Below are 26,775 nucleotides of genomic sequence, written 5' to 3'. Positions count from 1 at the left end.
GGTTAAATGGAGATGGCTCCAACTGACGTTTGGATATCTGGAGTCTTTGGGCCAGCCGTCAATGGCCACCATGATCCTCTGGCCCGCCAATGTGGACGCTTGGCGGGTTTCGATGCGGACGCGTGGAATGCAGCGGTCGGCCGGCGTGAAAAGGTGGCGTGTTGACTAAAGGAAAAGGAAAAAGAAAACATCTTGACTGTTGATGTTTGAAGAAAAAAAAACAATGAGCAGTCTAACATGCAGGTTGGGTGGTTATTGGTTAATCAGTTTTAATTCATTAATTTCAGTTAATTTGTCAGAGCGATTTTTTTTTTATGTATATAAGCATGTGCAGACGCATCAATACGGCACAGGATTTTCTATGTCTAAAAGGTGTATTTTTAACAAGTTTAAATGTGTTTAAAGCTAGTAAGAGGGGCAAAACTAATTTTAAACTGTTTTTATATTGTCAGTATATATTCCAAAGGAGTGAGGTATGTGCTTTCATGGCACAAACTCTTTTGTTCCGCCTACCATTCAGTTTGGGTGTAATTTCACTCTCAGCTAATAAATGGCGGCACGGTATTAAGTTTGACACTGCATTTGAAAAAAACGAAAACAGGAAGTATTTCAAGCTCAGCCTTGTTTTTGCTGAAGATTATTGCATGTGTAATCCTCTTCAGTCCTGCTTTTTTAAACCTATAGAAAGTCGAGGCTCTAGGTTCATTTTTTCTAATGTACATTTGTTGGCATGATTGTTGATGTATATTGTGAGATGATAAGTTTGCCAGTTTGGGGGAAAATAACAATTTCAGGCTTCCCAACCAAAGTCTAACATTACCTCTTTGATTTGGGAGATATTGAGCATGCCACAGAAGGGCCTCCAGTTCCTCTTGATGATCCCCACTATCTTGCCTGTGGGCTTCCTGTCTACGTCCCCTTTGCAACTTCCCAGCTGCTCACAAACAGAGAGACCATCGTCAAGCAGAGAAGTAGACGCAAAATTGGATTAACGCCAACGACAACTCACGGTATCTTCCTCCTCTTCTTCGGTGGTGTCGTCTTTGGCCGAGCCCACATCCTGCAGTATGACGGAAGACGGCGCCACCCATTGACTGCGCGGCAACAGCTGCACGGCGACCACATCTTGGTGCACGGCTCGGTTGAGGTTCTGAAGGCCCTGGATGAGAACCTGACCAGATGTGGAAACGTGAGTTCGACACATAAACTACACATGGAGGCAACATATTACGGACATTTTACGACGCACCCTGACTTATGAGTTCAATTTGTTCTGTCACCAAGCTCCTAATTCAATGTTATCCGTATAAGAATTAGCACGCAATTAATCAAATTCAAATCGACATTGCAATGGATTACTGAACTACAAATAAAGGATGTGCGTTTATCACACATTATTTTTTTTTTTAAAGGGACTTTGCTTGAACCTGTAATTAATACTTAAAAGCTCATTAAAACTTAACAGCTTGGTCATGGAACGAATTAAACTTCTATGTCAAGAAGGTACTAGTGTATTCAGTGCTTAAATGGCGTACTTCCGTGGAGTCTTCCTCGTCTTTTTGGATGAAAACTTTAGCCTCCAGGTAATTATCCCTGCTGGCCTTGAAGGTTCCCTGGAGGAAGGAGCCACTTTTGATGCCAGCCTGGATTCTGGACAGTGGAAGATGCTCAGGGAATAACACCCTACTGCCTGTGATGTTGTTCTGAGGTGGGGAACAGGCAATTTGCGATGACGCTATTGCAACAATTCAAGCAAATTCAACTAATTAATTATTTAACTACTTTTTAATTTTTTTACTTTTATGTGCAACAAAATGGGTACATGCGGGATAAGTCAAACAAAATCTATTCTAAAAAAGAAAAAACTAAACATAAGGCCGCAAAAAACACAGAAACATTTTGAAATCCGCGAGGAACTGATTTGCTTACCTTGTCATCATTTGACAACGCCAAACGATCCACAAGCTCGGGGTTCGCTATCAGGCCCTTGACGTACTCCTCAACTAGTATGTGAATAAAAATCATGCAATTACTACCATAATCTAGGAACTCCATTATATTTAATCAAAAAGCTTACATTTGTACACGATCAACCCGCTCTCTTGTGCCTTCTGCTTGTTACCGAGGTCATTCGTTAGTAGCACCACCTTGGGGTCATCGGGCTTTGCCAGGTGCTCGCTGTACCACTTGGCCGCCACACGGATTGCCCTGTCGTTCCGGTCGTTGGCACTCTCACCCGGTTCACGTTCGATGAATGTCTCTCTGTAGGAATAGAAGTAAAATAACAACCTTGTCCAAAAAAACAAAAACAAAAGAAAGACATGGATACCTGTGGTGCTCATTGGTAAACGTGTAGAAGTGTCGATCCCCCACGTGGATGAGGTCCTTGAGGCGTTTGTAGATCGGCGCACTGCGGTGGCGTACTTCCTGGAGTACGGTCTGGAGGATCACCACGTTACAAATCACCGGATCCTCCAAAACATCGATCTGTGGGATAACAAAACTATCGGTCAATGGAGTTTCGTATTATAAGGTTACTAATAGACTTTTGTAAGACAAAATCATTAAATTGTGTTGAATTGTTTGGTGTTTAACACAATGTTTAATGTTTTGTTTTTAATTGTCAGGTGTATACTCAACTAGGATGTTAAAAAAAAAACTGCTTGAAGCAACCACGCTTGGCATCTTATTTGGAGAACTCTGCAAGTGAGTCTCTTCCAGTGAGCTACTGGAAATATTTACAAATTCCTCCTCCCTTGTTTGGTTTGCAAGCTCGATTGACAGCGTGGTACACTCTCATACTATTTTTCTGTCTTAATTGTTCTCTTACCTGATGTAACACCACATTGGTGTCTATGATAATGTAATGCGAAGACGAGCACAAGTTGCTCTCGATGCACGCTTCTCTCTGCAGCACAGTGGACTCCTGGCGGCATTGGTCGCACGCTTCGCTTCCACACCAAATGTCGTCTCGCAGATAATGCTCACGCACTATTTTCATCACCCGGCCCGTCCGCGTCTTCTTAACGAATGTTTTAGACTTCAACATGATGGCGATGCAGATATTTAAAAGAGTAAAAATTTAAGCGTTTTCAGCTACCATTTGACTGGAAGTAAAAAAAAAACTGTACGTCCCATGTGGGCATGTGTACGACGTTCTGCAGGCCGAGTAAAAACAAAGGGATCTCTAAAGAGACGTTCCTTATTAATGTAACTAACTTCGACTTTGTGCTGGTTAATGACATGCACGTATAAACTATGACATATGAAAGGAAAATTGCGTATGAATAACACCAGTATATTACACGTTGTATGTGAACAAGAAACTTGTATTTTGAGTTATTTTTTTGTCGGCCATCTCAATCGTTGTTCCTACCAACAAAGACAAACAAGTCAAGGCTTAAGCAGGCTGTGTCAACCACACAGCGCCTCTATAGTGTGGAGGTAGTACTGCATTTGTTGTGTCCGTTGTAAAACGCTTGGAATCCTCACTGTGAACGACTGTGTCGACTCGTACGAGTAACTTTCTTTTCCCGACGCTAATAGTACCACTTTTGATATTGAATAAAAGCTTGTTTTGAACAAATGAGACGATAGGCAACCAGTGGTTGTACCGTGCGAAAATCACGCCAGGGGGCGCTAACGCCGCCAATGTATCAACATTAAGGGTACGTCTCATCTCACATCTTGTAATCTCATCAACCCTCAATTCTCTTTCCACGTTAAAATACATACATTGAAGATGCGCATATTTGCAAATTAGATGTACCCCGGGACTTGTAGGAAAGGAAGCGGGACCCTTGAAAATAACGAAGTGTGTTTCTGACAGCTCCTCTTTATGTCGTCTCCTTTGACGCTTTCATAATATTTGAAAGAACGTATGTAAATAAATTAACATGGCGCTCCTCCTGAGCTTGTTTCAGCGAGTTAACTTTGTCGGCCTACTTAGTTAGCCCTTTACTTATCGACGCTTAGCTTGTTAGCATTAGCTAACCGGGGTCGGGAAAGAAAATGCCCCTGAAGAAGCTAAAGTCGACCACCGCCAACGTCTCCAGCTCCCTGGACCTGGAGTCGGAAGATGTCAGCCTGGAGACCACGGTGCCCACCGCCGAGGATGTCTCCTCGTCGGACGAGTTGCGGCCGGGCTCGCAGAAGGTCACCCGACAGCTGATCGAGAGGAAGGAACTGCTGCAGAACGTCCAGCTGCTGAAAATCGAGCTTTCCCAGAAGAACCTCACCATCGATAACTTGAAGGCCGACAACATGTCCAAGGTAATCCAAGCAGTGGTTCTTCTCCATCCCACATGCTTCTTTAGTTCATATAAAAAAAAGTGTGCACACCCCTCTTCAAATGTCAGGTTTTTGTGAGATGAAAACAATTGACTGCAGTTGCCACAGCATTGGAGAGTCTGCACAATTGTGCAACAGCATTTTAGATTTAAAACAAAGTTGTATATATATTTTTTAGATGAAATCATAGTATTACAATAATGCTCTTGTATATTTTTAGATAAGAAGTTAAGTTTTAATTCTCCTCGGTGCGTTCTACTAATGCTCTGTTGCTGTATGTTAGGTAGAGGAGCTGGAGGAGAAACTGAATGACGCCCTCCATCAGAAACAAGTGTTGGCGCTAAGGCTGGACAGTGAGCTGAAGCTCGCTCAGGAGGACAACAGGTGGGCATCTGTACAATACAAAAACAATAACAAACAGTTTGCTATCTTAATACGTTGAATACAAACTGTGGTCTTCAGGAAGCAGCAGGCTCTGCGTAAGAAGGAAGTGGATGGCATCCTGCTCCGACAGCAGCAGCTGGAAGAGGCCAACACGCAGATGCGGGAGAAGGCCGGAGAGCTGCGCCGGTCTCTCCGGGACTTGGACATGTCGCACGAGCGCTACCTGGAGCTTCGTGATCTCCCAGAAGAGACCATGTCCATTCAGGAATTTGTTGCTGTTAGTTGCTTGGGACTACTTTCCTTAATTTTCCCTGCTCGTTATTGACTATTTCCACTATGTTTGCAGGTGCGCTTTTATGAAGCGGTGACTCCGTTAAGGGCTCAGGTGGCCGAGCTGAGTGTGAAGAAAGACACCTTGAGCGAAGACCTGGAAACGCAGCGGACACAAATGAAGGCTCTGATGGAGGTACCGCACTGTGCTTCAAACATTGACATCACAACAAACAAAACACTACATCATATCATCATCCATACCATGCTGTTTTTTTTTTTGGTCTCACTTTGTCAGAATGATTCACAAGCACACATGAGCAAACATACAGCAAACCAACTCTCCCTTAAGCGAGTGGTGCAATTGTGATGAGGAATGTGAGGTCAAAAGGTTTGGTTTCTTTAAAGTGCGCGTAGAAGCGACAACAAAATACCAAGCGTTTCTCCTCCTGGCAGTTTTAGGTCCGATAAGGTCTCTTTCATGGCCTGCGGCCTCCACAGCGATGTTCCCAGTGTAGAGAAGCACTAAACTAGTTATTTGGCATTTTGACAGCCTCCTCCCTCAACTGATGCAACACACCAAGGGACCGTAGCAGAGAGGATGTGACAACCTCTCATTAGTGATACAAATTTTTGGGATGCTGCACATGTTGGCGATATTTGCACCACATGCAGGGGCATGTTAAAACCCTAGTAAGGAAAGTGTCCAATTTTGGGCTTTTTGATTAATATTGATATTAAATATAAAGCATATGAAAAAAATCACTGAGTGAGCTGAAATTGCACCCAATTGTCCAAAACATGTTGAAGTTCAAAATGGCATCTTCTAAAATTTCTAAATTATTATTGTCATTATTATATGTGGGGAAACAAATTTTTATAGCACACATGAGTAAAAATGTCCATATTTTGGCCTATTGACTCTCATTATAAATCAGAATTTTTCATGTGTTTTGATGCACTGTACACTGATGTGTTATAGTGCATTTCCCGTGATTACCCAATTTACCCCTTCACTGGGGCATCAACTAAAGGTAGATTTTTTTTTTTTTTTACTTTTGAGGCATAAAAGCCATAATACATCAGATGGCGCTAGAGAGCTGATTATCATTTTTGGTTGAGCTGACTTATGTGCTTCCTATGTCCCCATTCTTATACCAAAACGAGAAAACACGGTTGGGATCGAGAGCTCAGGCCTGTGAGCGTGTGTGGACGCAGTAACAGACACATTCACACGCGTATATGTAGTGTGTGACGAATGTATGTGCACGCGTATGTTAATATTCCAATTTGAATGTGTTTTTTTTATATATCCACAGATGAGAGGGTATCAAAAACAAATAAATAAATAAAAAACTATATATGTATGGACCTGATGCCACTGAACATTTTGAGTGGTCGCAAGTTAAAAAAAAATATTCCAAAATTATTTAGATACCACACGTCCAATAGAGAGCCAAATTTTAGCTAATTTTACTTGTGTGGTAAAAAAAAAAAAGAGTACCTTACGAGGATGTCATTGTCTGTGTTGAGAGCTACGAGGAGGAACGGCGTCTACGCTCGGAGCTGGAGCTGAGGAGCCAGAGACTGACGTTGGAGCTGGCTGACACCAAGCAGCACATTCAGGATGGGGACTACCGCCGGGAAAACTACCCCAACATCAAACGGTGACAGCTTTTAAATGGCTTGTGTACAAATTGTAGGGTCTCTCGAGGGCCTGTCCATCAAGTCTAAGTCATACTCAGCCTGTGTGTAAGATCGAAAACAAGTGGATATTTGTATATTTTGACCAAATAATGTAATGGTCATTGATTTATTTATTTATTTATTTTCACAAGGGAACTCTTAAATTGTGGGGGGGGGAATGCATAATGTCTCCTAATTAAATTGCTTGCAAAGTTCTCAAAAAGGCTTATGAATCTTTTGGTTGTTCGTCAAATTGTCCTATATTTCATCATATTATCATTTAATACTACTTTATCCTAATCAGGTATGTACGAGTAAGTTGATGCGTGTGTAATATGTTGTGTTTGGCAGTGAGCGTGACGCCTTGGAAGCCGAACTGAAGGAGGCGAAAAGAAAATTCGAGACCCTTAACTTGACTCACGCAGCCCTTGGCAGGGAACGAGAGACCCTCGGCAAAGAGGTGTGTCACCCAAACCAACACATAATACACATGGACGAGTACAGCAGGATTTCCCTCAGACGACTTCACACAAACAAATGTCGGTCCGGGAAAATATTCGATTATTATTCATCAACGAGGGCTGGGAGGAATCTTACTGAGACTTATAAAGGATTTGGGGTCCGCGAAACCCTGCAGTACTGTATGGCTGTCCAGGTTGGCTGATGCAAAATCCCCTTAGCTCCCGAGCTAACCAGGAGAGGAGGGGGGAGGAAAGAGGAGAAGCGGCAGTAAAACGGGCCAAAATCCAGTCGTTTGGGGGTAAGGCAGGGCTAGAGACTAGTTGTGTACTTGGTGTGGTTTAACCAATATGCGAGAGTCTTAAATCAGGATAAAATATTTTTTTTACACTTTATCTTGGGGGGGGGGAACTTTATTGTGGGAATGCTGAAACATATGTTTAATTGGCATCCAGATTATATATTTATTTATTTATTTTTAATAATAATAATAATTATTATTATTATTATTATTATTATTATTATTATTAGAGGGGGGCCCTTGGAAAAATATCTTCCCTGTCAGGGATCCCCAAAAGTTTGTCAACTCGTGCTGCAGTTGACTCGAGCTTCCCTCCGCTGCCGCGCCTGCAATGTTGTTTTTTGCCCTACAGATGGCGACGTTGCAACAGTCAGCCACGCTGCTGCAGAAGGACAAGGAGTACCTGCACAGACAGAACATGGAGCTGAGCGTTCGCTGTGCGCATGAGGAAGACCGCCTGGAGCGCCTGCAGGTTGTTTCAGTCTCACATGCCGTCGAGGTCGCAGGCTTACGTAATCACCGAGCCACGTCTCACTGCCGGTGTACCTGTTCCAGGTGCAACTGGAGGACACCAAGAAGGCCCGGGAGGACGCCTATGAGAAATATGTAGCATCCAGGTTGGCATCTGTTGCTTTTAGCCTCAAGTAGCACACAATCACTTGTCATGTTTTCCCTTTTTGCTTCCCGTGGCAGTGATCACTACAAGTCCGAGTATGAGCGCAAGCTGAGAGATGAGCTGGAGAACATCCGACTGAAAACCGGTCAGGAAATCGATCACTTGCAGAGCACATCCAGGGAGATGTATGAGAGAGAGAACAGGTGCAGCGTCGCCAAACGCCATTCGTTCATTCTCTGTGTTTGAAGTCCAAGAGTCTGAACTGGTTTTTTCGTTGTGTAGAAACCTGCGTGAGGCCAGAGACAACGCCGTTCTGGAGAAGGAGCGGGCGTTTTCTGCCGAGAGGGATACTCAGTCGCGATATGACCAACTTCTGGAACAGTACGTTTGACACGACCGTATCCACTAATTGCTGCACTGTATGATCATTAGACAGCGGGTCGTCGGTTCACGACACATGAGGTTTTGAGGTTGCAAATGGGGCGAGATGAAACCATCTTTGCAGCCGCGTAAGAATACGTGACTCAAGAAGTTGCTGTTTTTCATTTGGGTGTTTTATTATGGCTTAAAGTGTTGGGGGGGGTTATACAAAAAAAATGAGATGGTTTCATTCGCTTAGGGTAATTTGTGTTGGAAACAGAACTTATTGTATCAAATCACACAGTGGCATATCTTATCTGACGGGTTCACACTCATCTCATATTACAGCCATATTGAAAATGATGCCTTTACCAACTTTCAGTTTTCATTTGCTATAACAGAGGTATTATTTGAACACTGCATTGTGACTGTGCTGTGGAAATACCCTAAGAGGTGTTTCGAATAAAGTGTGGTCTTGTTTCACTTCATCCAAAGTGCCAAACACTCAAAAGAAGCTCAGTATCAATCACTGCAGTTCTACACTGCTATAAACAACAGACACGTAAATAAACATTTTTGTTTGAGCTATCCCAATTTGGATCCGTGCCAAATTGTCCACCTTTATAAATATACACCTTCATTTAGTTTCATGGATAATTTACAGACGGATTAAGGGAAAGGGAAACAAAATGTCTGCCTTGTGGTTAAGAAAGCAACAAATCGGATGCTCACTTTGGTGTAAATGTTGAAATTAAGAGTCAATTTACTTCTCATCTTCGACTTTACTTCTCTATGCATTTACGTCCCGAGTAGGGATGATTGCACACGTGCAAGCCTTACTCAGCAAATTACAATGAAGATGCATGCAGTATACAACTGTGTGTATATATAGCGAAATGTGGGCGTGTCATTACATAACATCAAAACATCGACACAAGCTTAGACAACCATGTTTAACCTGACAAGTTGATCCGTTCCCGCAAACTGAGGAAATTAACAAAGCAGCGACTGTAATTATGTTAGCAAAACAAGCTACAGTGTGATTAAAAACACAAAATAATGAATACCTCTCAGAATCAATCGAAACTAAAAGCAGAATCTTTGATGCCTCGACTGCATTGTCACGTTAAATCAGTAATGCAAGCATTTTTGGCACTTTCGTTGCTGATGTTAAACGGCGCGTGAAGTTCATTTCCTGGTTGTGGGCTCAACATCAGAAGCCTATGAGAGTATTTGCCGGAGGATGATTCTTAAACTGTCAAAAGGAAGCCAGTTAGGGCAGTTTTTTTTTTTCATCATCGTCATCATATTCCCCCTTCATTTTAAATGTCTAATTTTTGCTACGTCGCGTAATTAGCGAAGCAGCCTTCTTGAGTTCCAAAATGAAAACTTTACCGCACGTTACTATAAGGGGCGGCTGACATGCCTAATTGATGCATGTGTGATGTCTAAAGGCTATCATTAGTGCATGCTGGCGCTTTGATTTACCCGTTTCTTACTGAAGATGAAACTGCAGAGTTAAAAGTCAAACCAAAGTCACTTTAGTTCACTGCGAGGGGAGGGGAAGACGAGTGGGCTTGTACAGCGAAGCCTGTCGTCACTCGTAAGGAAATACTTTCGGTGCAAGTAAAGCCGATGTGGCCACGTAACTGTAAGGTTTACTGTAAATTGTAAACTCATCAAGTGTTCCCCAGCGTTTATTGAGGCAAGGCAAAAATACTTTACATTCAAAAGATGTCGCTGGCTTCCATATACATGTTGACTAAGAAACGTGGTCTGAGTATGTAAACAATTTGAAATAGGTCCAATATTTTTTTCATATTTGACATGTAAAATAGGCTATAAATGACATACTGACACTCAGCAGCAGTGGCAGCGGCAGCAGCAGTGTCCCTGTCTCCAGGGTACTACTGCATGCTTGTCATTTCTCCAGATCCAAACCACCAGCTGTTGGTCTTACTTTCCATACACACACAAGCATGTACATTGATACACACACACACACACACACACTCTCCCTTGCACTCTCTCTTTGACACGATTGCATTCCCGCCGCGCATCGCAAGCCAGCAACGACAGATGCTAGCCACAAGCCCTTAACCCCTAACCCCACGCATGCCCCTATTTTGGGGGCAAAGAATGAGGCGGACGAGCTTGAAATGGCGTCAGACGACAGTAGCGTGGGCGGGGCAGCGGGCTGGTTACAGTCGCCGGCTCGTTCGGGTTCAAAAACACCGCTTTTGAGCTCACAGACTGACAGAAAATCCGGGATTCTCCAGGTGGGCTTCCGTGCCAAAAGTCTCGTTCGAAGGGGTGAAGAAATAACCTGACACAAGCCAGATCATTCGCATGAAGTCATTCCTTGCATCTCGATTGCAGGCCGGCATCAATAAAGGAGGACATAAAACGTCGGCCATGTGCACTTGTCCGTCACGTCGCGCATGCACAACCCAGCCGAGAGCGCTCTATGGATGATGAAATCCTATCAGGTCAGCTGTAATCGGGAGTTATTAATATTGTCCAAAGCAACCTCTGCGGCCCGAGGAAGCAAACACGCATTCCTTCCGTCTGCTTTTCACTCCAAGAGCTGCTTTGTTATTTTTAAACTGTGGCATAGAGGATACACTATTCCGGAAGTTGGGGGATATTTGGTGAAATTTCAAGATATACCAAAAATTCTCGATATGTATGAATTTGAGATGACATTTTCTGTTCAATGTGCTTTTTGTTGAACTCATTCACTCGCAGCCTTTCTCACTGAAGCAACCCCCTTCGCTCCCGGCGGTTTTACTGGATTTTGACAGATTTTGCGAGGCCTACAGGATATTGTGTTCTATTGCTATAAAAACATGGAACGTAACAACATGAGATTTGAGTCTCTTCTTTCATCAGGAAATAAGTATATTTCTATCTGTTTCAGTTTTGCAGCAATTAGCATTAGAATATAGCTAAGTTTCATCAATATTCACAAATGTGTTTAAAACTGTTGTGAAAAACAGCTTTTTGTTGCCCTCTTACACTCTGCTGCCACCTGCTAACCGTTTTTGTAATAACTAGCATTGCTTCAACCGTTCTCTTCAGTTTAGAGGCTCCATCAAAGCCTTCTGTATGCTGTAGCATAAAATAACTTAAAAACGTATAAATACGTTTTTGGACACTGGTAATATTTAAAATTTAACGCATTTCTACATTTTGGGGAGCAAATGAGTTCAAAGAGAGCCGAATGGCAAAATTCACACGAGGTGTTTGAACCATGACTCGACCAATACTTTTCCTGATTCAATTAAAATTGCCGTTTAAGACTCTTCATTATGCTGTTTGCATACACACACATGACAGATGATCAAAAGTACCTGCCAATTGTCAGGCTGTAAAGACGAAGTCCTCAGAGGGTACAGAGTGTCATTTAGCAGATTGCAAGAGAGACTGGAAGAGTCACAGAAAGGCATATTTGGACGTCTTTGAAAATGTATGCATTTATTCATGGGTCAAACATCGAATTTTGCCATTTAGTTTCTTGTTCTGAAAAAAAGTAGTAAAACATCGAACAATTGTGCATTCAGAAGTTCACCTTTCGTTTTAGGATAATCCTGAAATTTAACCCGATGCCTCAATTTAGCTTTTACTTAGAGTACAATAAAAAAAGAAGCCTTACATTCGTATTTTTACCTGGCATCTTAATTAAACTAATTCACTCAGCAATATGAGCTCATATTTTTGAGGCGGTACACAAGATTTAAGGCTTTGCGTGCAAGCTTGCAGGTTCACTGGCTACACCACTCTTAACTCAAAACGGTGTCATCCGAGAACACAAGCTCCCGCCATTTCGCTCTCATTAAGTTCCTTGTGCCGACTGCCAAACGCAATCACAGAACATCAAACGAGGCCAAGCACGGCCGTGGGCGCTTGTCTTCATTCTGACGTTTTAGGACTCGGCTGTCCTGTTGAGCAACACTGCACTTGCCAAATTGTGTGTTTAAAAGATAATGGGATTATTACTAAGATATTATCTGGTGACTCACTGTGTTTTATTGTGTCTATGAGACACAGCTACTCAATTGCACACGGAAGAGTGTTGGAAATAGCTGGGGCGCAGTGCGTTATATTAATTGGAAGGGTCTTAGGACTCTATTTTACACCTTTTTCCTATGTCGTTGTTGGGTCTGAATGATTTTGAAAAATAATCTCATTGTAGTTAGATGATTTTTTTTTAATCAAGCAAGTTGTGCTGACAGTGGATAAGATAGTCGTCCATTGCTGGAGCTCTGCATTCAAGTCGGCGAGATTTCCTTCTTTGCCGAGCCGCTCACTCGGCCAATGAAAGGCAGTTTGCAATGACGGGAGTCCAATCCAAAACACGCTTAGGACCGCCCCCTCATTTGAATAACATTTTGTCCTGGTAGTATGGACCAAAACTGCCGAAATTACAAATAAATTAATAAATGACTAAAAGTGAAAATAAAAATGGATATAAAAAATATAATTCAAAAATTAAATACAAAATGTATTTATTTATATATATATATGTATATATTTGTTGTTGTTTTTATTTCCATTTATATTTATTTTTTTGGATTTAATTATCAAATTCTATTTTTTTTACATCTGTTTTTATTTTCCCTTTTAGTCATTTATTTGTTTATTTAGTCATTTATTTATTTTGTAAAAAATAAAATTGCTCCTCCATACCATACCCCCTGAATCTCTGAACTGCGGGGCAGACGTGCTAACCACTAGCTCGCCGTGCTGCCCTAAGAGATTACATTTAATTCTGCACATAAAAATGCTTCCATGCTCAAAAGTGGATCGTAAAAAGTCATTGAAGTTCTTTCATCGTCTCCTTCCACTCGGCAGGTTTCGCCAGCTGCAGCTCGGCACCGACAGCAGGGTCGCGGAGTTGTCCAACCAGGCGAAGCTGCACTCCTTCGAAGCCGAGCGCGCGCAGTTGATGAAGGAGGAGACGGACAAGGCTCTGGCGCAGTGCCAGGTGGAGTGTGAGAAACAGCGCAAAAAACTGGAGGTACTCCCAAAAAACGTCCTCTCAGTGGAGACTACAGAGCTGAGAATGATTTTTCTTAGATTCAATACTGCTAAGAAGTCAAGTTGTGTGACGGCCGTACTGTAACGTTACACAGATGAGCAGCCTTCTTATTTTTGTCTGCAAGTTATTCTCCCTCATACACCGTTGCTATGTTTTTCTGCCAACTTGTCAGCAGGTCTTCGTCATCAAGCAAAATTCTTTCAACACTCTCGCAACACTTTAGTTTTAGTCATCACACGGCTCCCGCGTTAGTTCCTTAGTTCTTTTGCTTTACGCAGTTGCCTCCGAGTGGTTCTCAGGAAAAACTAATTGAGAGGAAAAATACTTAAATGAAAGCTATAGATGATCTTTTGGCGTGAGACTGCAGGTTATTAGCATTGGTGGTTTTCTTTTTTTGCTTTTAAAACAGAAACTGTGCCGTTCTTGTGATCATTTAGAATTGTTTATTTATATATTCACTTGCAGCCATTTTCACTGAAGCAACCCCCTTTGCTCACGGCTGTTTTACTGGATTTTCACTGATTTTGCAAGGCCCACAGAATATTGTGTTCTATTGCTATAAACACATGGAACCTACCAAATTAAAGATTAGAGTTTCTTCTTTCATCAGGAAAAAGAGTATATTTGCATCTGTTTCCGTTTTAGAATATAGCAAAGTTTCATCAATATTCACATTCCTGGTGAAAATACTGACAAAAAGAGCTTGTTGCAACATAATAATTTCTAATAACAACCATTGCTTTAAGCCACCTCTTCCGGTCAGAGGCTGCATCAAAGCCTTCTGTATGCTCTTGCATTAAAAAAAAAACATAACAATTGACTTCAAAACCTTATTATTCGGTAACAACTAAATGAAAATGTATAATGGCGATACAGTATCTGTTTCATCTTTGTTTCCACCTCTGTGGCAGGTCCTCACGCAGGAGTTTTACAGGCTACAGACGTCATCAGAGAAGCGCACCGCAGAGCTTCACGCTCAGAATTCCGAGCAGGCGTCCCGACTGGAGACGTACGAAAAACTCGAGCAGGAACTGGACCAAGTCACCATGCAGGCTGCTGAAAGTGAGGCCGCTCAGTGGTTGTCATATTGGGGGGAAGAAAAAAAAAATCCTTCTTCTGACTGCTACCTTTGAAGAATGACATCCCTTTGATGCTAAGGACGCTCTCTACAAACTTGTACTATAAGATGTGACTCTAAAAATGCCTGGGAAAGCCTACTAGAACAGCTGAACTTATTTGGGGTTAATCAGAGGCACTTGTATTGGTGTTCGTTGTGTGCTGACTATTTAACATGAGTTTTTAATTTGTGTTGGTTAATTCTAAACACAACCACATCCCCAGTTATAAAGGGTGTGCACACTTGTGCAACCACATTATCTCAGTTAATTTTACCCCCCAACCCCCATTACCCCCCAACCCCACCCCGAGAGATTTTTTTTTTATTAAATGGGTTATACTGGTTATGCGTCACTGTACAGCAATGCTGGGGGAAAAATGATTTGTCTTGGCTTTATTTTTTTATCTGACAAAAACCTGGCACTTGAGCAGGGGTGTGTAGACTTTTCATATCCATTGTATGTTAAACAAACTTTGCTGATGAGCTTGTATTTGCTTTGGTGTCTTTCCAGTTGAGAATGAAGAGGAAGCAGAGAGGGTCCTCTTCTCGTACGGCTACGGAGCCAACGTTCCCACCACGGCCAGAAGGAGACTGCAGCAGAGGTACGAACCCTGAGGCACACCGCACACTGCTTTGAATATCCACACAAAGAAAACAGTAATGCACACGGTAACACATTGCGCATTGCTGCGTATGACAGTGGAATTTCTTCTCCTCCTTGTTGAGACTGGTTCTTTACTTGGCATAAATGACAAAAACAAATACATGTTTTCATGCTGAGATTTTCTAAGGTCTTCACGTAGCAATTTAAAGCGGTAAGTTTTGTACGACTTTAAAGGCACGCAACAATTGACAGATTCTTAAAAAGAGGCATCAAGCTGTTTAACGCCATTCCCAGTTGGTTTACTTTACTATTCATAAAACAACAGACTTACACTTTGTGTACTGTATTTAAAACAAGCGCATACCTTTGACTCATGTCAAAGTCCTACAGTCGGACGATTTTTCAACCTGTTGTCAACTTAAACAAATAGAACAAAGTCAAGTGCGGTGCCTGTAATTCATAATATTTATCGTTGTAAATGTTAAAGGTGCATTGTGCCGTTTAAAAAGGTCATATTAAAGCTTTTTCTACATCATGCATGCTCCACCTATGCCCAGATGAGTACGAAGAGCCCTGACTGTTTTTACTCTGACTGCACCTATCAGCTCTTATGGTCCCTTTATAGTAGAGTGTGCGGACCCCCACACCCCACAGTTTCCTTGGGAACGGGTTTTGTGTGGCTGCCGCTTTAAGATCGTGCACATACTCGCACGCGCCCCATGAACGAGCCTGACACAGATGCTGCCGTTATGTTTTGGGCCAGAGGTGGCAGTCGCGAGTGACAAACTGTACAATGATCCTTTAAGGGACCAAAAAAATAATTGTATTCTGCCACACATTGGCCAACCCCTCCACCCCCCCAAAAATATAAGAATAAAATCCTCATCGGTCAGGTCCTAATTTTGTGCTTCTACATTAATAAAAAATTACTGCAGTTTGCCGAGTCACTTAACAGTAGTTCTTCTTCGTTTGCTTCCGCATGACTGTGTTATACTGCCCCTGGTGGCCAAGTTGCGCACACCAGAATGAGCCGCAATGAATTAATCATGACACACAAACTTTAATTTTTTTTGTTAATTTCCATTCTTTTCAATAAAGATCAATGGTTCGAGATCCGTTTGTTTTGAGTTAAGGAAAGAATTAAACTTGTATCTCAAGGCACGAACATAATAAGTCCTGTGAGTCCAAGGCTGCACACATTATGCTGAAACCCTTGAGGTTCGAGGTTGAACTTTTATTTACCTTTTATATTGCAAAAATCCAAATAACTCAATATCATTGCGGCCGGTCCAAATCAAATCTACGGCCTTGTGTCGTCTTAGCAACTAGTGTCGGCTTGCATCACGCTGAAAACAGTTATGCGCGCACACACACACACACCTACACGTGTGTATTTATTTTAGAGTCATTTCTCAGTGAAAACATCACTTTATTAAAGCTAAGTGAGTTCCTCCTTTGTGTGCCAGGTGACAAAGTGCTTCCTCCACTACTCGTGTTTGCCGTGGCATTAAACCTGCCCGGGTGGATGACAGCTTTCATACCAGCACAATTTCCTCTTGCTCTTGTTTCTCTTCTCATTGCCAAACGTCGACGTCTCGCCGTGTGATAAAGCGCCATCATCTGCCCGCACTCCGCCCTCCCCCCCGTAGTCGAGTGCTACTCGCTGTGTTGCGACTTGTATTGCATGTGTGTGTCCTGTATGTGTTTTTATAGTCCACGCGCACTTTTTGATAGTCAACACAAGCGGCGGGGGAAAAACAACCAAATTCATATTGATCTCATCTGTCATGGTTACGTAACCCATGAGGGAAATATTGAAGTAACACTAGTGGTAACTTGCAGTGTTTTGGAATTTTCTCCTCACTCTTTTGTGCGTGCGTGCGTGCGTGCGCAGTGTTCACCTGGCCCGCAGGGTGCTGCAGCTGGAGAGGCAGAACACATCACTAAGGAGAGACTTGGAGAAGCACCAGTCCCAAACAGGCCAGATATCCGAGGAGGTAAACAGCGAGTGCGTCGGCGTTGGCTTCGTGGCATTTTTCGCACCTTCGTGTCCTCACATGCACTTCCATAATATTGTCTCTCAACCCCCCCCCAGTTGGGCATCACGGATGTTCCCCAGTTTTACGAGAACACGAATGATTTACTACGAGTGTTTTGATGGCATAACAGTTATCATGCAACGCTTCCTCCTCTGTCATCAGAACCCCCGCCCGCCCGCCCTCATGCCAACGCACGGGCCCGCCACTGGTGGTTAAGTCCATGGCGGTTAGTCTTGCAATCCACTCTGTGTCCTCTTCAGGGTTATTATAGTTTGGGAACTTTTCATTCATAGTTAGTTTTGGTTCCATTTTGAGTTTTTTGTTTTTTGAATTTTTCAGAAGAAGTTTTCAGGCGGTTCTGTTAGTTTGTATTAGTGGGTTTTTTTTTATTGCTTGGTTTTAATTTAGTTTAGTTTCAGTATTAGTTTTCATAAAAAAAAAAAAAGTGTATCACTTGTGTGCAACATTTAACTCACAAAATATGTACTTTTTACTGCTGAACATGGCTCAAGGAGTCAAGTATTTAAAAAGCATTTGAGTTTTTATTTGATTTTGTTAACATTTTTTGCATTTTAGTTTTAGTTATTTCGTTGCCGTCACGAAAATGCCAAGTTTTTCTTGGGGCAAACACAACAGCTTAGGCGACAAAGTGTGAGAAGCCGGAGTCGTCGTTGCCTGTCTGTCACACTTGTTGACTCAGAGGGAAAGCAGCGCCGCAAACCGTGACGGCCGCGGTCTTGTCCTCTCTCAGCACTCGGACGCACCGATCACACAGGCTTATGTTTTGTTGTGTGACTGTGCACGTGCAAAGCGGCGACTTTAATTGGGGCTTCTGTGCGCATTCACGTGTCTCCTGCTCAAAAGTCACCGTAAGGCTGAAAAAAATGCCAGATTGGCAGCACAGGTGTCCAGTTGGCTTCACTTCTCTTTTTTTTTTTTTTTTTTTGCGTGTTTACTTTTTTTGAAAGCTTTTTGAACCCCACAAGAGCTAAGGTGGTTTGAGAGAGCGAAAAAGGCGGGGCCCCACTTGAGACTAAATAAACCAGCCATTCACCTGTCAGCTAAGACTGACTGGCATTCATCAGGAATACCTTATGATTCACTGAGTATGAAAGGAGAGCGTGAAAAATTGTACAGGGAAAGCAGAGGGTGTTAACCACCCACGCAGACGCCCTGACTAACTTTACTATTGTCCTCAACCTCCCACCCACTTGGATTTGCCCTCCTGCCCACTTTTGCTCGCGCTCGTGTGGGCTGTAAAAGTGGTTTAATGTGTAACAAACACACTTTATCTGTTTCCCCCCCCCCCCCAGATTTGAGACCAGATCGTCAAGAGCACTAGTTAGTTACTAATTAGGTCTCTGTAATATCTTGAGTCTTTTATTGACAGTAGAATTCTTTTTAACCTAAACATAGAAATGCTGGGAAAGAAGGGCCAGCAACTTGAAAGCTGCCTCGGGAAACTGTCACGGTTCCACGTTGACAAGAGATTCATGGTTCTTTTTTTTTTATGAGTCGCTTTGAACTTTTTGCTTTATTTGTTGTTATGGTGATATCAGCTTAAAGGATATCGTGAGCAGATTTTCAAATTTAAACCCGGGACGCTATATAATACACGATATGCGCAGTCATCGCTAATGCTTAAATGCTATCTTGGTTGACTGTTTAACAGCACTAAACAAATCAATGCACTCACCATTATCCAACTTTTTTTGCAGCTATTGAAAGCTGGCGGTGCCGTTTACCTTGCGCCGTTCTCACATTGTAAGTAAATATACCGCTAGTGAGCTGAGCTTGCGCTACCTGAACGGCCACTGGCCGTGCGAAAGCAGGAAGTAGTTCTTGTTCTGACCGCAAACGTACTTTAGAAAGTAAATAGGAAGGAATTTAACAGTTGAATTCCCTTTTAATGGGTTTATTGTATGAATCGTGAAAAAACGACTCTTACTTAGGGTTAGGGCTCACTCTTTAGGAATGGAAGAATATTATTTTTAATGCCTTAACTCATTCACTCGCAGCCATTTTCACTCAAGCAACCCCCTTCACTCTCGGCTGTTTTACTGGATTTTGACTGATTCTGCAAGGCCCACAGAATATTGTGTTCTATTGCTATAAGCACATGAAAAGATTAGAGTCTCTTCTTTTATTGGGGGAAAAAAACTTTATTTCTATCATTTTGCAGCAATTCACATTAGAATATAGCTAAGTTTCATTAATAGTCACATTCCTGGTGAAAACACTGACAAAAAGAGCTTTTTTTGCAACATGGCCCTGGTTGGTCTCATATTCTCTGCTGCCACCTGCTGGCCGTTTTTGTAATAACTACCATTGCTTCAAGCGTTCTCTTCAGTTCAGAGGCTGCATCAAAGCCTGTATGCTCTCTAGCACAGGGTTCACCAATTCCGGTCCTGGGGGTCCGGAGTCCTGCAGGTTTTAAGTGTGTTGGAAGGCAGAAACATCTCAAACCTGCAGGACTCCGGACCTCAAGGACCAGAATTGGTGAACTCTGCTCTAGCATAAAAAAAAAAATACATGCATGGAAATATTTAAAATAGAACATATTTATACGTTATTGCAAACAAAAGAGTTAATATTTTATTTAAATGTTATTTAAACGTGAAACAGTTTGCAACCTGTTTGTTAAATACAGTGACTCAGTTATAAGCCGGCCGTTTCAAATAAATACATTTTCATACAAATTTTACAGTGTGCAATACATGTACAAGTTTAATGATTAGTATTTTCTAGATTTGAGTGGTAATAATCGACTTATTAATCGGTATCGAATCGTCCCCTATGAATTGTAATTCGAATCGCCAGGTACGAGGCAATTCACACTCCTGTTAAATGCTTTTTAATGTGATAGGAGAACATGATGTTGCTTCATCTAGTTGGACCCATTAGATTGGGGACGGTGACATCATTTTTTTTAATTATGCTTCAATGGGGAATTGAGTCTTGCGGGCTCTGTTCAATTCAAATCCCTCCAAAATGAACTGTCCCAGGACGGGGGCAATTTAGGGAAGGGGGATTCCTAACCGCGAGGCCGTGGCCCAGAATTATGCAGCGTTTGGCAGAATGTGAAGCCAAACACGAAAATCCACTCCAGACCGTTCACCTTATCAATCACTTGAAAAGGGCCTTGTGTAATAATATTTATACAAGACCCCGAGAATTAAAGCTGAGTCCACACTTTGCATGTTTCTTTCCACATCCACTGCGCTAGTTAACAGAGGCAACGTTCCAAGTGGACAGCACACAAGACGAAACGTTTGCGCAGCCCGAGCAGAATGGTTCCGATTGTGACTCTGCGGTTGACCTGAGCGTTTTCCGCGCAGTTGCTAGCGGCCAACCAGCTGCTGGATCAGACGCAGCAGCCTTACAGCTACCTGATCGAGACGGTGAGACACAAGGACGGACAGATCGACACCCTGAAACAACGCGTCGCTTCACTTGAGGATGATGTCACGTACGTACGCACGCACTCTCGCACACACACACACACATCGCCGTATATTGACACAACAACTTTAATTTGAGGCCATTAGCTTAATTTCATTTGTTCCTCTGTAAAAGGACTCTGATGGCAGTTCTCCATGTCTCCCAACCCTTGGGTGATTTACTGCTTCTTCTTTTTTTCCCCCTACATGACTTTGGCACCTTTTATAATTCCATTTTGGCGTTTTTCTATGGGTGATTATAACTGTATGAAAATCAACACAATATATAATTATGACGGAACAAGACTTTGAACACATCATCAATCTGTTTTGCCAAGAGCAGTACAGTGTATTGGTGGTTAGCACATCTGCCTCGTTAGGTGCGTGACCTCTGCAGTGCAACACATTTATTGCACAGGTGTGCCTTTCGGCTGCTCACAATAAAGTACCAACCCAGAAGGTCCAGCTTTACCGTTGTGACGACATACAAATATAGCAAAACTGCACATTTTAAAGTGGCTTTTTAGCAGCGCGGTGCCCTAGCGGCTTGCACATCTGCCTCGCAGCCCCTGCCAGTGACATCTTTAATTGTAATACAAACCAAAGAGGAAGTATGAAGCGGAGTCGGAGCCTTTAAGAGGCCCCAAGACTCCACTACCCACAAGTCGCTTTCAGGTCATGTGACGGGGCAGGAGGGAAGTCACTATTTCGCACGCCGGTTCGCTATTCATTGTGAATCGTGGAATGTCACATGGTTGTGTTAAAGTGGCACCATTTGTTTTTAATGCTCTACTTTTATTCAGCCGACATTGTGTTCTGATTTTCCAACCCGACTCAGTTTCAACATGTTCAGCCGGCGAGCAGCTCTTTTCACGTTTGATAATTATGCAAGGGTCAAAGTCTGTCCGTGTCTTCCTTGCTTCCACCTTTGCCATTAGGATGGTGACACATGCTGCCTAGTTTGTTACTACACATTTCCTCCTATATCGAACTCCACCCTGGCACAATTGCGGTTTGTTGAGTCACTCTTAGTCATCATTAGTCCATCTGACTCGTTTCATGAATTCAAGTTAATTGCATGTTCGATCTCTTGCATTCCTTGTGTGTCACCAGGTCTCTGAGGAAGGAGAAGACGGCCCTGCTGCAGGTGAAGAACAACATGGCCGCCGATCTGGAGCGGCTCCTCAACCACCGTGAGGTACATGTGAGGACGTCCCCCTTCTTTATGGGGAGTTTAATGAACCCTCGAAATGCGCAGGGGTGAGGGATCATGACCTCCCATGAATAGCAACATTTTGCAAATAGAAAAAAAGTGCTATATTCAGTTTAAACACTAGAGTTACCCCAAACGACGATAGACAAAACACTTAAATATATGTTCAAACTTTACATTACCCTGAAAAAAAGCGCCTTCAGTAATTTTCAAAAGTGCGTAATAATACCACTAGTGGTATGTAGGCTCCCTCTAGTGGTACATCAAAGTATCACTAAGTACAATTACGATGGTAGTATTTAAAAAAAATTATCGCATTTCCAAAAAATGTTTAAGAACTGTTAGTTTTTTTTTATTTATTATTATTTCCGTACAATATTTATTTTACACCTATGTGTAATAGATTTAAATGGGATCATTGTTTAAGTAACTTAGTAATTTATTTTATCTAAACGTATTTTTCAAACTGCATAATGTTACAGTGGTTTACTTGATCTAGTCTAAAATAACACCTTTTTGTCGTAATATTAGAACTTTATTGTTGTGTGATTTTTGTTCTCCCTTTTTTTATATTAATTTGACTTTATTTTTGTAAAATTACATTGAATTTTCTCATAATAATACAACACTATTTTCCTCAAAATTTGACTTATTGTTGATATTTTTCTCATAAAACTGACTTGCTTTTGGAATTTAGAGGTTTAATTTATTTATTATTTTTTTCTTCATTTTTTTTTTAAAGAGGTTTAATTTACTATGAAATTAAAACTATTCCTTGAGTTTTTGCTTATAATATTTTGACATATGTTTGTCATTTACGGTAGTATTACAACTTTATTGTTGTTTCATTTTAAGTTTTCTTTTCACTTGGCGTAATTAAAAATAATAATAATCCAGCGTATTCTGACTTGAGTCTTAGTGTTTTTTCTCATAATGTATCAACTTTATTTCTATAAACTTGATCGCTGTTTTTCTTGACATCACAACTTTATTCTCATGATTGTCTCATAATATTATCTTAATTAATTCAATTAAAGTTTTTTTTTCTGATATTCCAACTTTTTAGAATAAAACCGCTCTTGTTTTTTTATTAATATTTGAAGAGCTTACTATTTTTTTTTTAGTCTGTACTTGGCGTCTGAAGTTTGAGAACCACTGCCTTCGATATGTTTGACTGTTTGTCCCATTCAATTAACTACTCAAAGTGCATCGGCGCTTCTTTCAAGCCGCGGCGTATCTGAAGCTTGCTTGTAAAAGTCAACTTTCGGCAGCGGAGCTTCATCTGCCTTTCCAACCTCTGCTGTAATCTTTTGTCATGCTGCTTTTCGCTGTCAAGTCAGCTGGTGGCCAAGGCGAGCTGTTCCTCCCCAAACATGGCGTCTTACATGCAGCTACATAAAGAGTACACAAATGTGCAGCTAAGCACGAGTATAGGTGCGTTCTTCATAGGAGTTATTTTATTTTATTTTATTATTTTTTTTACAGTAAGTGCTTTCCTACTTGCTGTGTTTATCTGACAGACGTCGTCGGGATCTGCTCACATCGTCGAAAAAAGCTTGACATTTGCATGGAAGGCCTCAAACCAACAAAACACTGATTAAGCCAGTCGTGCCTGTTTGGGTCTTTTCAGTCTGCAGGAGTCGTTTATAAAACAAACGTTCAGGCTTTTCACACCAGACGAGTTCTCTCACTGTGTTGCAACAATTCCTTTAAGATTATGTGTATGCGCGTGCGTGTGAAAACAAATCCTCCCCCCCCCCCCCAACCTGCCGTTTGCTGTATGAAGTATGTGTCCTGTCATAGACAGCTGTTCATCCGCCTGCCTGTTTGAGATGCCACCGCAGTGTGTGTGTGTGTGTGTGGTGTGTGTGTGTGTGTGCGTGTGCACGCGTTGCTGCGTGTGTGTGACATGCCAGGGCTCGTGTCCTCAGGGGTGATAAATAGAACAGCGAAATGGCTCCGAGTCCTCCCTCAGCCCTGCAAGATCCGTGAAGCTCGTTGAGTCTTGGGGTCGCCCTTAAATTAAGAGCTGCTTCTAGACCAGCGAAGAGGGATCATCAGGTGTGATGTAGGAAATTATCCAATTTTCAGTAATAACAGTAACAGAATAATACATTTGTCTTCAAATATATAGGCCCAGATTTCAGACATTATTTGAATATGTACTCGCCATCTGTCACAGTACACTCTAAAAGCAGTTGGGTCAAAAATAACCCAACTACGGGTCAAAAATGGACCGATCCACTTTATGGGTCAATTTGACCCAACTTTGAGTCAAAAGTGTTACTTTGTAAAAAAACAACCCAGAAAGTTGGGTCAAATTGACCCATAAAGTGGATCGGTCCATTTTTGATCCATAATTGGGTTACTTTTGACTTTTTAAGAGTGTACATTACAAACCCACCTGCAATCGGTAAAAGTATACAATATTGAGGCCTTAAAAAAAATTTTTTTTTTTACACATCTAAATGTATTTATTTATTAAGTATTCCTTAGCACGTGTACTCACTCGCTTGCTCAGTGCTCACACACTTCTCTAAATGTTTGCTGCAAGCTGTTTATTTGTCATTTCCAGTTTGCTGTGAAAACTGGCACATGAAACAAAAGACAATGAAAAATTCTGTATTTAAATGTCAACGAAATCATGCAATGTGCTCCAATGAAAGTCTGATTGCTTTTTGCTAACGTACAATGCCAAACGCCTTTATAGACGGTTGACGGAAATTAGCAGAGCATACAGCAAAACACAAAAGCGTGTATTCTCCCCTGCTTTGTGTAAACAACAATGTGGCCATGAGAGTTTTCCAATGTAAAGTACGTGCCTCAACTTGATTACGATTCACTGTCGTAGCCAAGTAGTTGCGAGTGATGCATAAGAATCCACATCATGAAGTGTAACACGTCTCCCCGATGTGATCCCGGCAGGAATTAGCCATGATGAAGCAGGTCCTGATCAGCATGCGCTCCCAACAAGAAAACGCTCTGAGCCCCTTGGCGGCGGACAAAGCCGACCCGGGCGCCGCCGGCTCGGACCAGCGGCGCTCCAAAGGGGCCGGCGGGCCCGCCAAGGACGAGTCGCCCGGCAAACCTAAACCCACCGTCTTCGTAAGTGTCAGGCGGGGCCAACGCCCCAACGCGTGAGTCACACCTCAACCGAGACGAGGGCAACACGCCAGGTTGGCATGAGAGAGAGAGAAAAAAAAAAACAATTGTCAGTTGGGTTTCATTTGAGCAACAGTTGCAAGATAGTCACAAAGTGGAATAGTGACACTAATGTATTCATATTCTCGTTATCCTTCCTCTTGTGTTAAGTGGAGGCGAGACGTTTATCACCTATTCAGTTTTATGAATGTGTTAATATGGGATGAAAAAAGGTGTGTATGACATTCAGGTGCGTCATAATAAATGATAATACTGTAAAACATTTACTGTCGTTCAGTACAAAAGAGGAAACACGCTGAACAGAAAGAAATTACACTCTAAAAACAGTTGGATCAAAAATAACCCAACGATGGGTCAAAAATAGACCGATCAGATCCTTTACTTGGGTCCAAAAATTGGGTTATTTTGCATAAAACAACCCAGAAAGTTGATTGGTCCATTTTTGAAGCATAATTGGGTTCCTTTTGACCCAACTGTTTTTAAGAGTGTAATAAAATAGAGAAAATACTTGGCAAAATGGCAATTTCTGTTCAATTTCTATATTAAAATTGTTTTTTATTGTTTGTTTATATAATTTTGTGCTTTCCGAGATGAGGAATTTTGGGTTTTGAGATATAATCATCAATATTCTAAGACCATATCAATATGAGTTTTGCTTTTTGTTTTTGAGCAAGCCAAACGATCCAAAGAGCCTAACAGTGCAAATGCAAATTGAATTGAACTGCTGAAATAAAATACATTTCCCCTCGCGTTCCTAATTTATTGACATGTACCTGCATGTAAAATGAGCGTAGTAAGAAGAAATTGCATAAATTAGGATGTTCCACCCTCATAAAGCCTTCAATTGCTGCCAGGTTAGCATCATGTAAAGTGGTGTTAGAAAATCCAACAATAAAATCTATACAATCTAATAAAATGAAGAAAAGTAAAACTAAGTAAGAAGGTCTATTGAGGAGAAAAAAATGCATTTCAAAATTCTGGATTTTTTAATGAGTCGGTTTGAGCCACAACATAACAAAAGTGTTTATTTGACCTCGTTGTTTCCAAATGTCATGTTCCTAATCAAACGTTCCCTGTTTTATTTTCAGACAAAAAGAGAAGCTCCTGATTGGTACCAAAGACTCAAGCAAAAACCCAAATAGTGACTCGTTTTTTTTTTTTTTTTTTTTTTTTTAAATCAAATAAAAAATGTTTTACCTCATTTTTCTAATTGATCAACTTTCTATAGGTTGCGTAATCGCCATGACTGGTCGTTGGTTCTCCCACGCGGTCAGACGTTCCTCAGGTAACACATTCCTTGCAAAAGTGCCCAACTATTCGTCTTTCCTGGCACACGTCGCTGTTCTTGCAGCCATCCATCTTCTCATCGGTTCCACGCCGCTTTAGTCCTCAATTGAACGCTTGGCATATTTTGCATGACCTCATATAATACACCAAGGAAACCCACCTGGTAGTTAGCAGTTGAGTGCAGCCGCTGTTGCGCATTGATTATTGTGCACGGCTGAACAACAGTGCTGGAATTCCTTTCTTGGTGCTCTGCCAGTTTGTACTGATGTTTGTTTGTTTTTTTTACATTCTTGTCTGTTTCTTGAATCTTATTCTGTAATGCCTGCGATAATCTTTCAGCCAAATCTTAAGAATTGACATTAAGTTGTCGTCATAGAATTTTGCGTGAATGCTGACGGACGGGCATTCGTTCGCTCTGTTTATACTGCAAGAAAATGTTTTTAGTGTGTGTCATCTTAGCTCTTTCCAAACTCGACCAATACAATAAATGTGGGGCTCGTCTGGCA

At 41.7% G+C, this 26,775-nt stretch overlaps 2 protein-coding genes across 6 annotated transcripts in view; one reads left to right on the top strand and one right to left on the bottom strand.

Moving 5' to 3' along the window:
* Positions 1-3,662, bottom strand: part of dis3 (DIS3 exosome endoribonuclease and 3'-5' exoribonuclease) — a 9,188-nt gene extending 5,526 nt beyond the window's left edge. Inside the window, exons 1-8 of the mRNA XM_086093805.1 lie at positions 2,831-3,662; positions 2,330-2,487; positions 2,078-2,262; positions 1,930-2,003; positions 1,536-1,703; positions 1,010-1,171; positions 821-934; positions 28-165 (exon numbers count right to left, since the gene is read on the bottom strand). Of these exons, the coding sequence (XP_085949931.1) occupies positions 28-165; positions 821-934; positions 1,010-1,171; positions 1,536-1,703; positions 1,930-2,003; positions 2,078-2,262; positions 2,330-2,487; positions 2,831-3,049 (1,218 nt within the window). The 5' untranslated portion in view covers positions 3,050-3,662. The remainder of the gene's footprint in view (positions 1-27; positions 166-820; positions 935-1,009; positions 1,172-1,535; positions 1,704-1,929; positions 2,004-2,077; positions 2,263-2,329; positions 2,488-2,830) is intronic.
* Positions 449-26,775, top strand: pibf1 (progesterone immunomodulatory binding factor 1). Of its 5 annotated transcripts, XM_086093809.1 has the most exons (20): positions 449-1,189; positions 1,609-1,708; positions 4,056-4,272; positions 4,574-4,674; positions 4,753-4,951; positions 5,021-5,140; positions 6,478-6,611; positions 6,982-7,090; positions 7,743-7,862; positions 7,946-8,007; positions 8,084-8,209; positions 8,289-8,387; positions 13,221-13,386; positions 14,319-14,469; positions 15,036-15,126; positions 17,023-17,125; positions 20,506-20,636; positions 21,721-21,805; positions 24,746-24,925; positions 26,071-26,124. In XM_086093809.1, the coding sequence occupies exons 3-20, from the start codon at positions 4,264-4,266 to the stop codon at positions 26,122-26,124; spliced, it is 2,040 nt and encodes a 679-aa protein (XP_085949935.1). In that variant the 5' UTR covers positions 449-1,189; positions 1,609-1,708; positions 4,056-4,263. The 5 variants fall into 5 exon arrangements, 4 of the variants coding, with proteins under 4 accessions (XP_085949935.1, XP_085949933.1, XP_085949934.1 ...); XM_086093807.1 differs by lacking the exons at positions 449-1,189; positions 1,609-1,708 and adding an exon at positions 26,211-26,775 and having other exon boundaries at positions 3,218-4,272; positions 26,071-26,123; XM_086093808.1 differs by lacking the exons at positions 449-1,189; positions 1,609-1,708 and having other exon boundaries at positions 3,218-4,272; positions 24,746-24,996; positions 26,071-26,120.

Source organism: Leptonotus elevatus, chromosome 13 (genome assembly GCF_054856555.1).
Source record: "Leptonotus elevatus isolate MCC_2025b chromosome 13, RoL_Lele_1.0, whole genome shotgun sequence".
Taxonomy (NCBI): Eukaryota; Metazoa; Chordata; class Actinopteri; order Syngnathiformes; family Syngnathidae; genus Leptonotus; species Leptonotus elevatus.
This window is presented reverse-complemented; position numbering and strand designations above follow the sequence as displayed.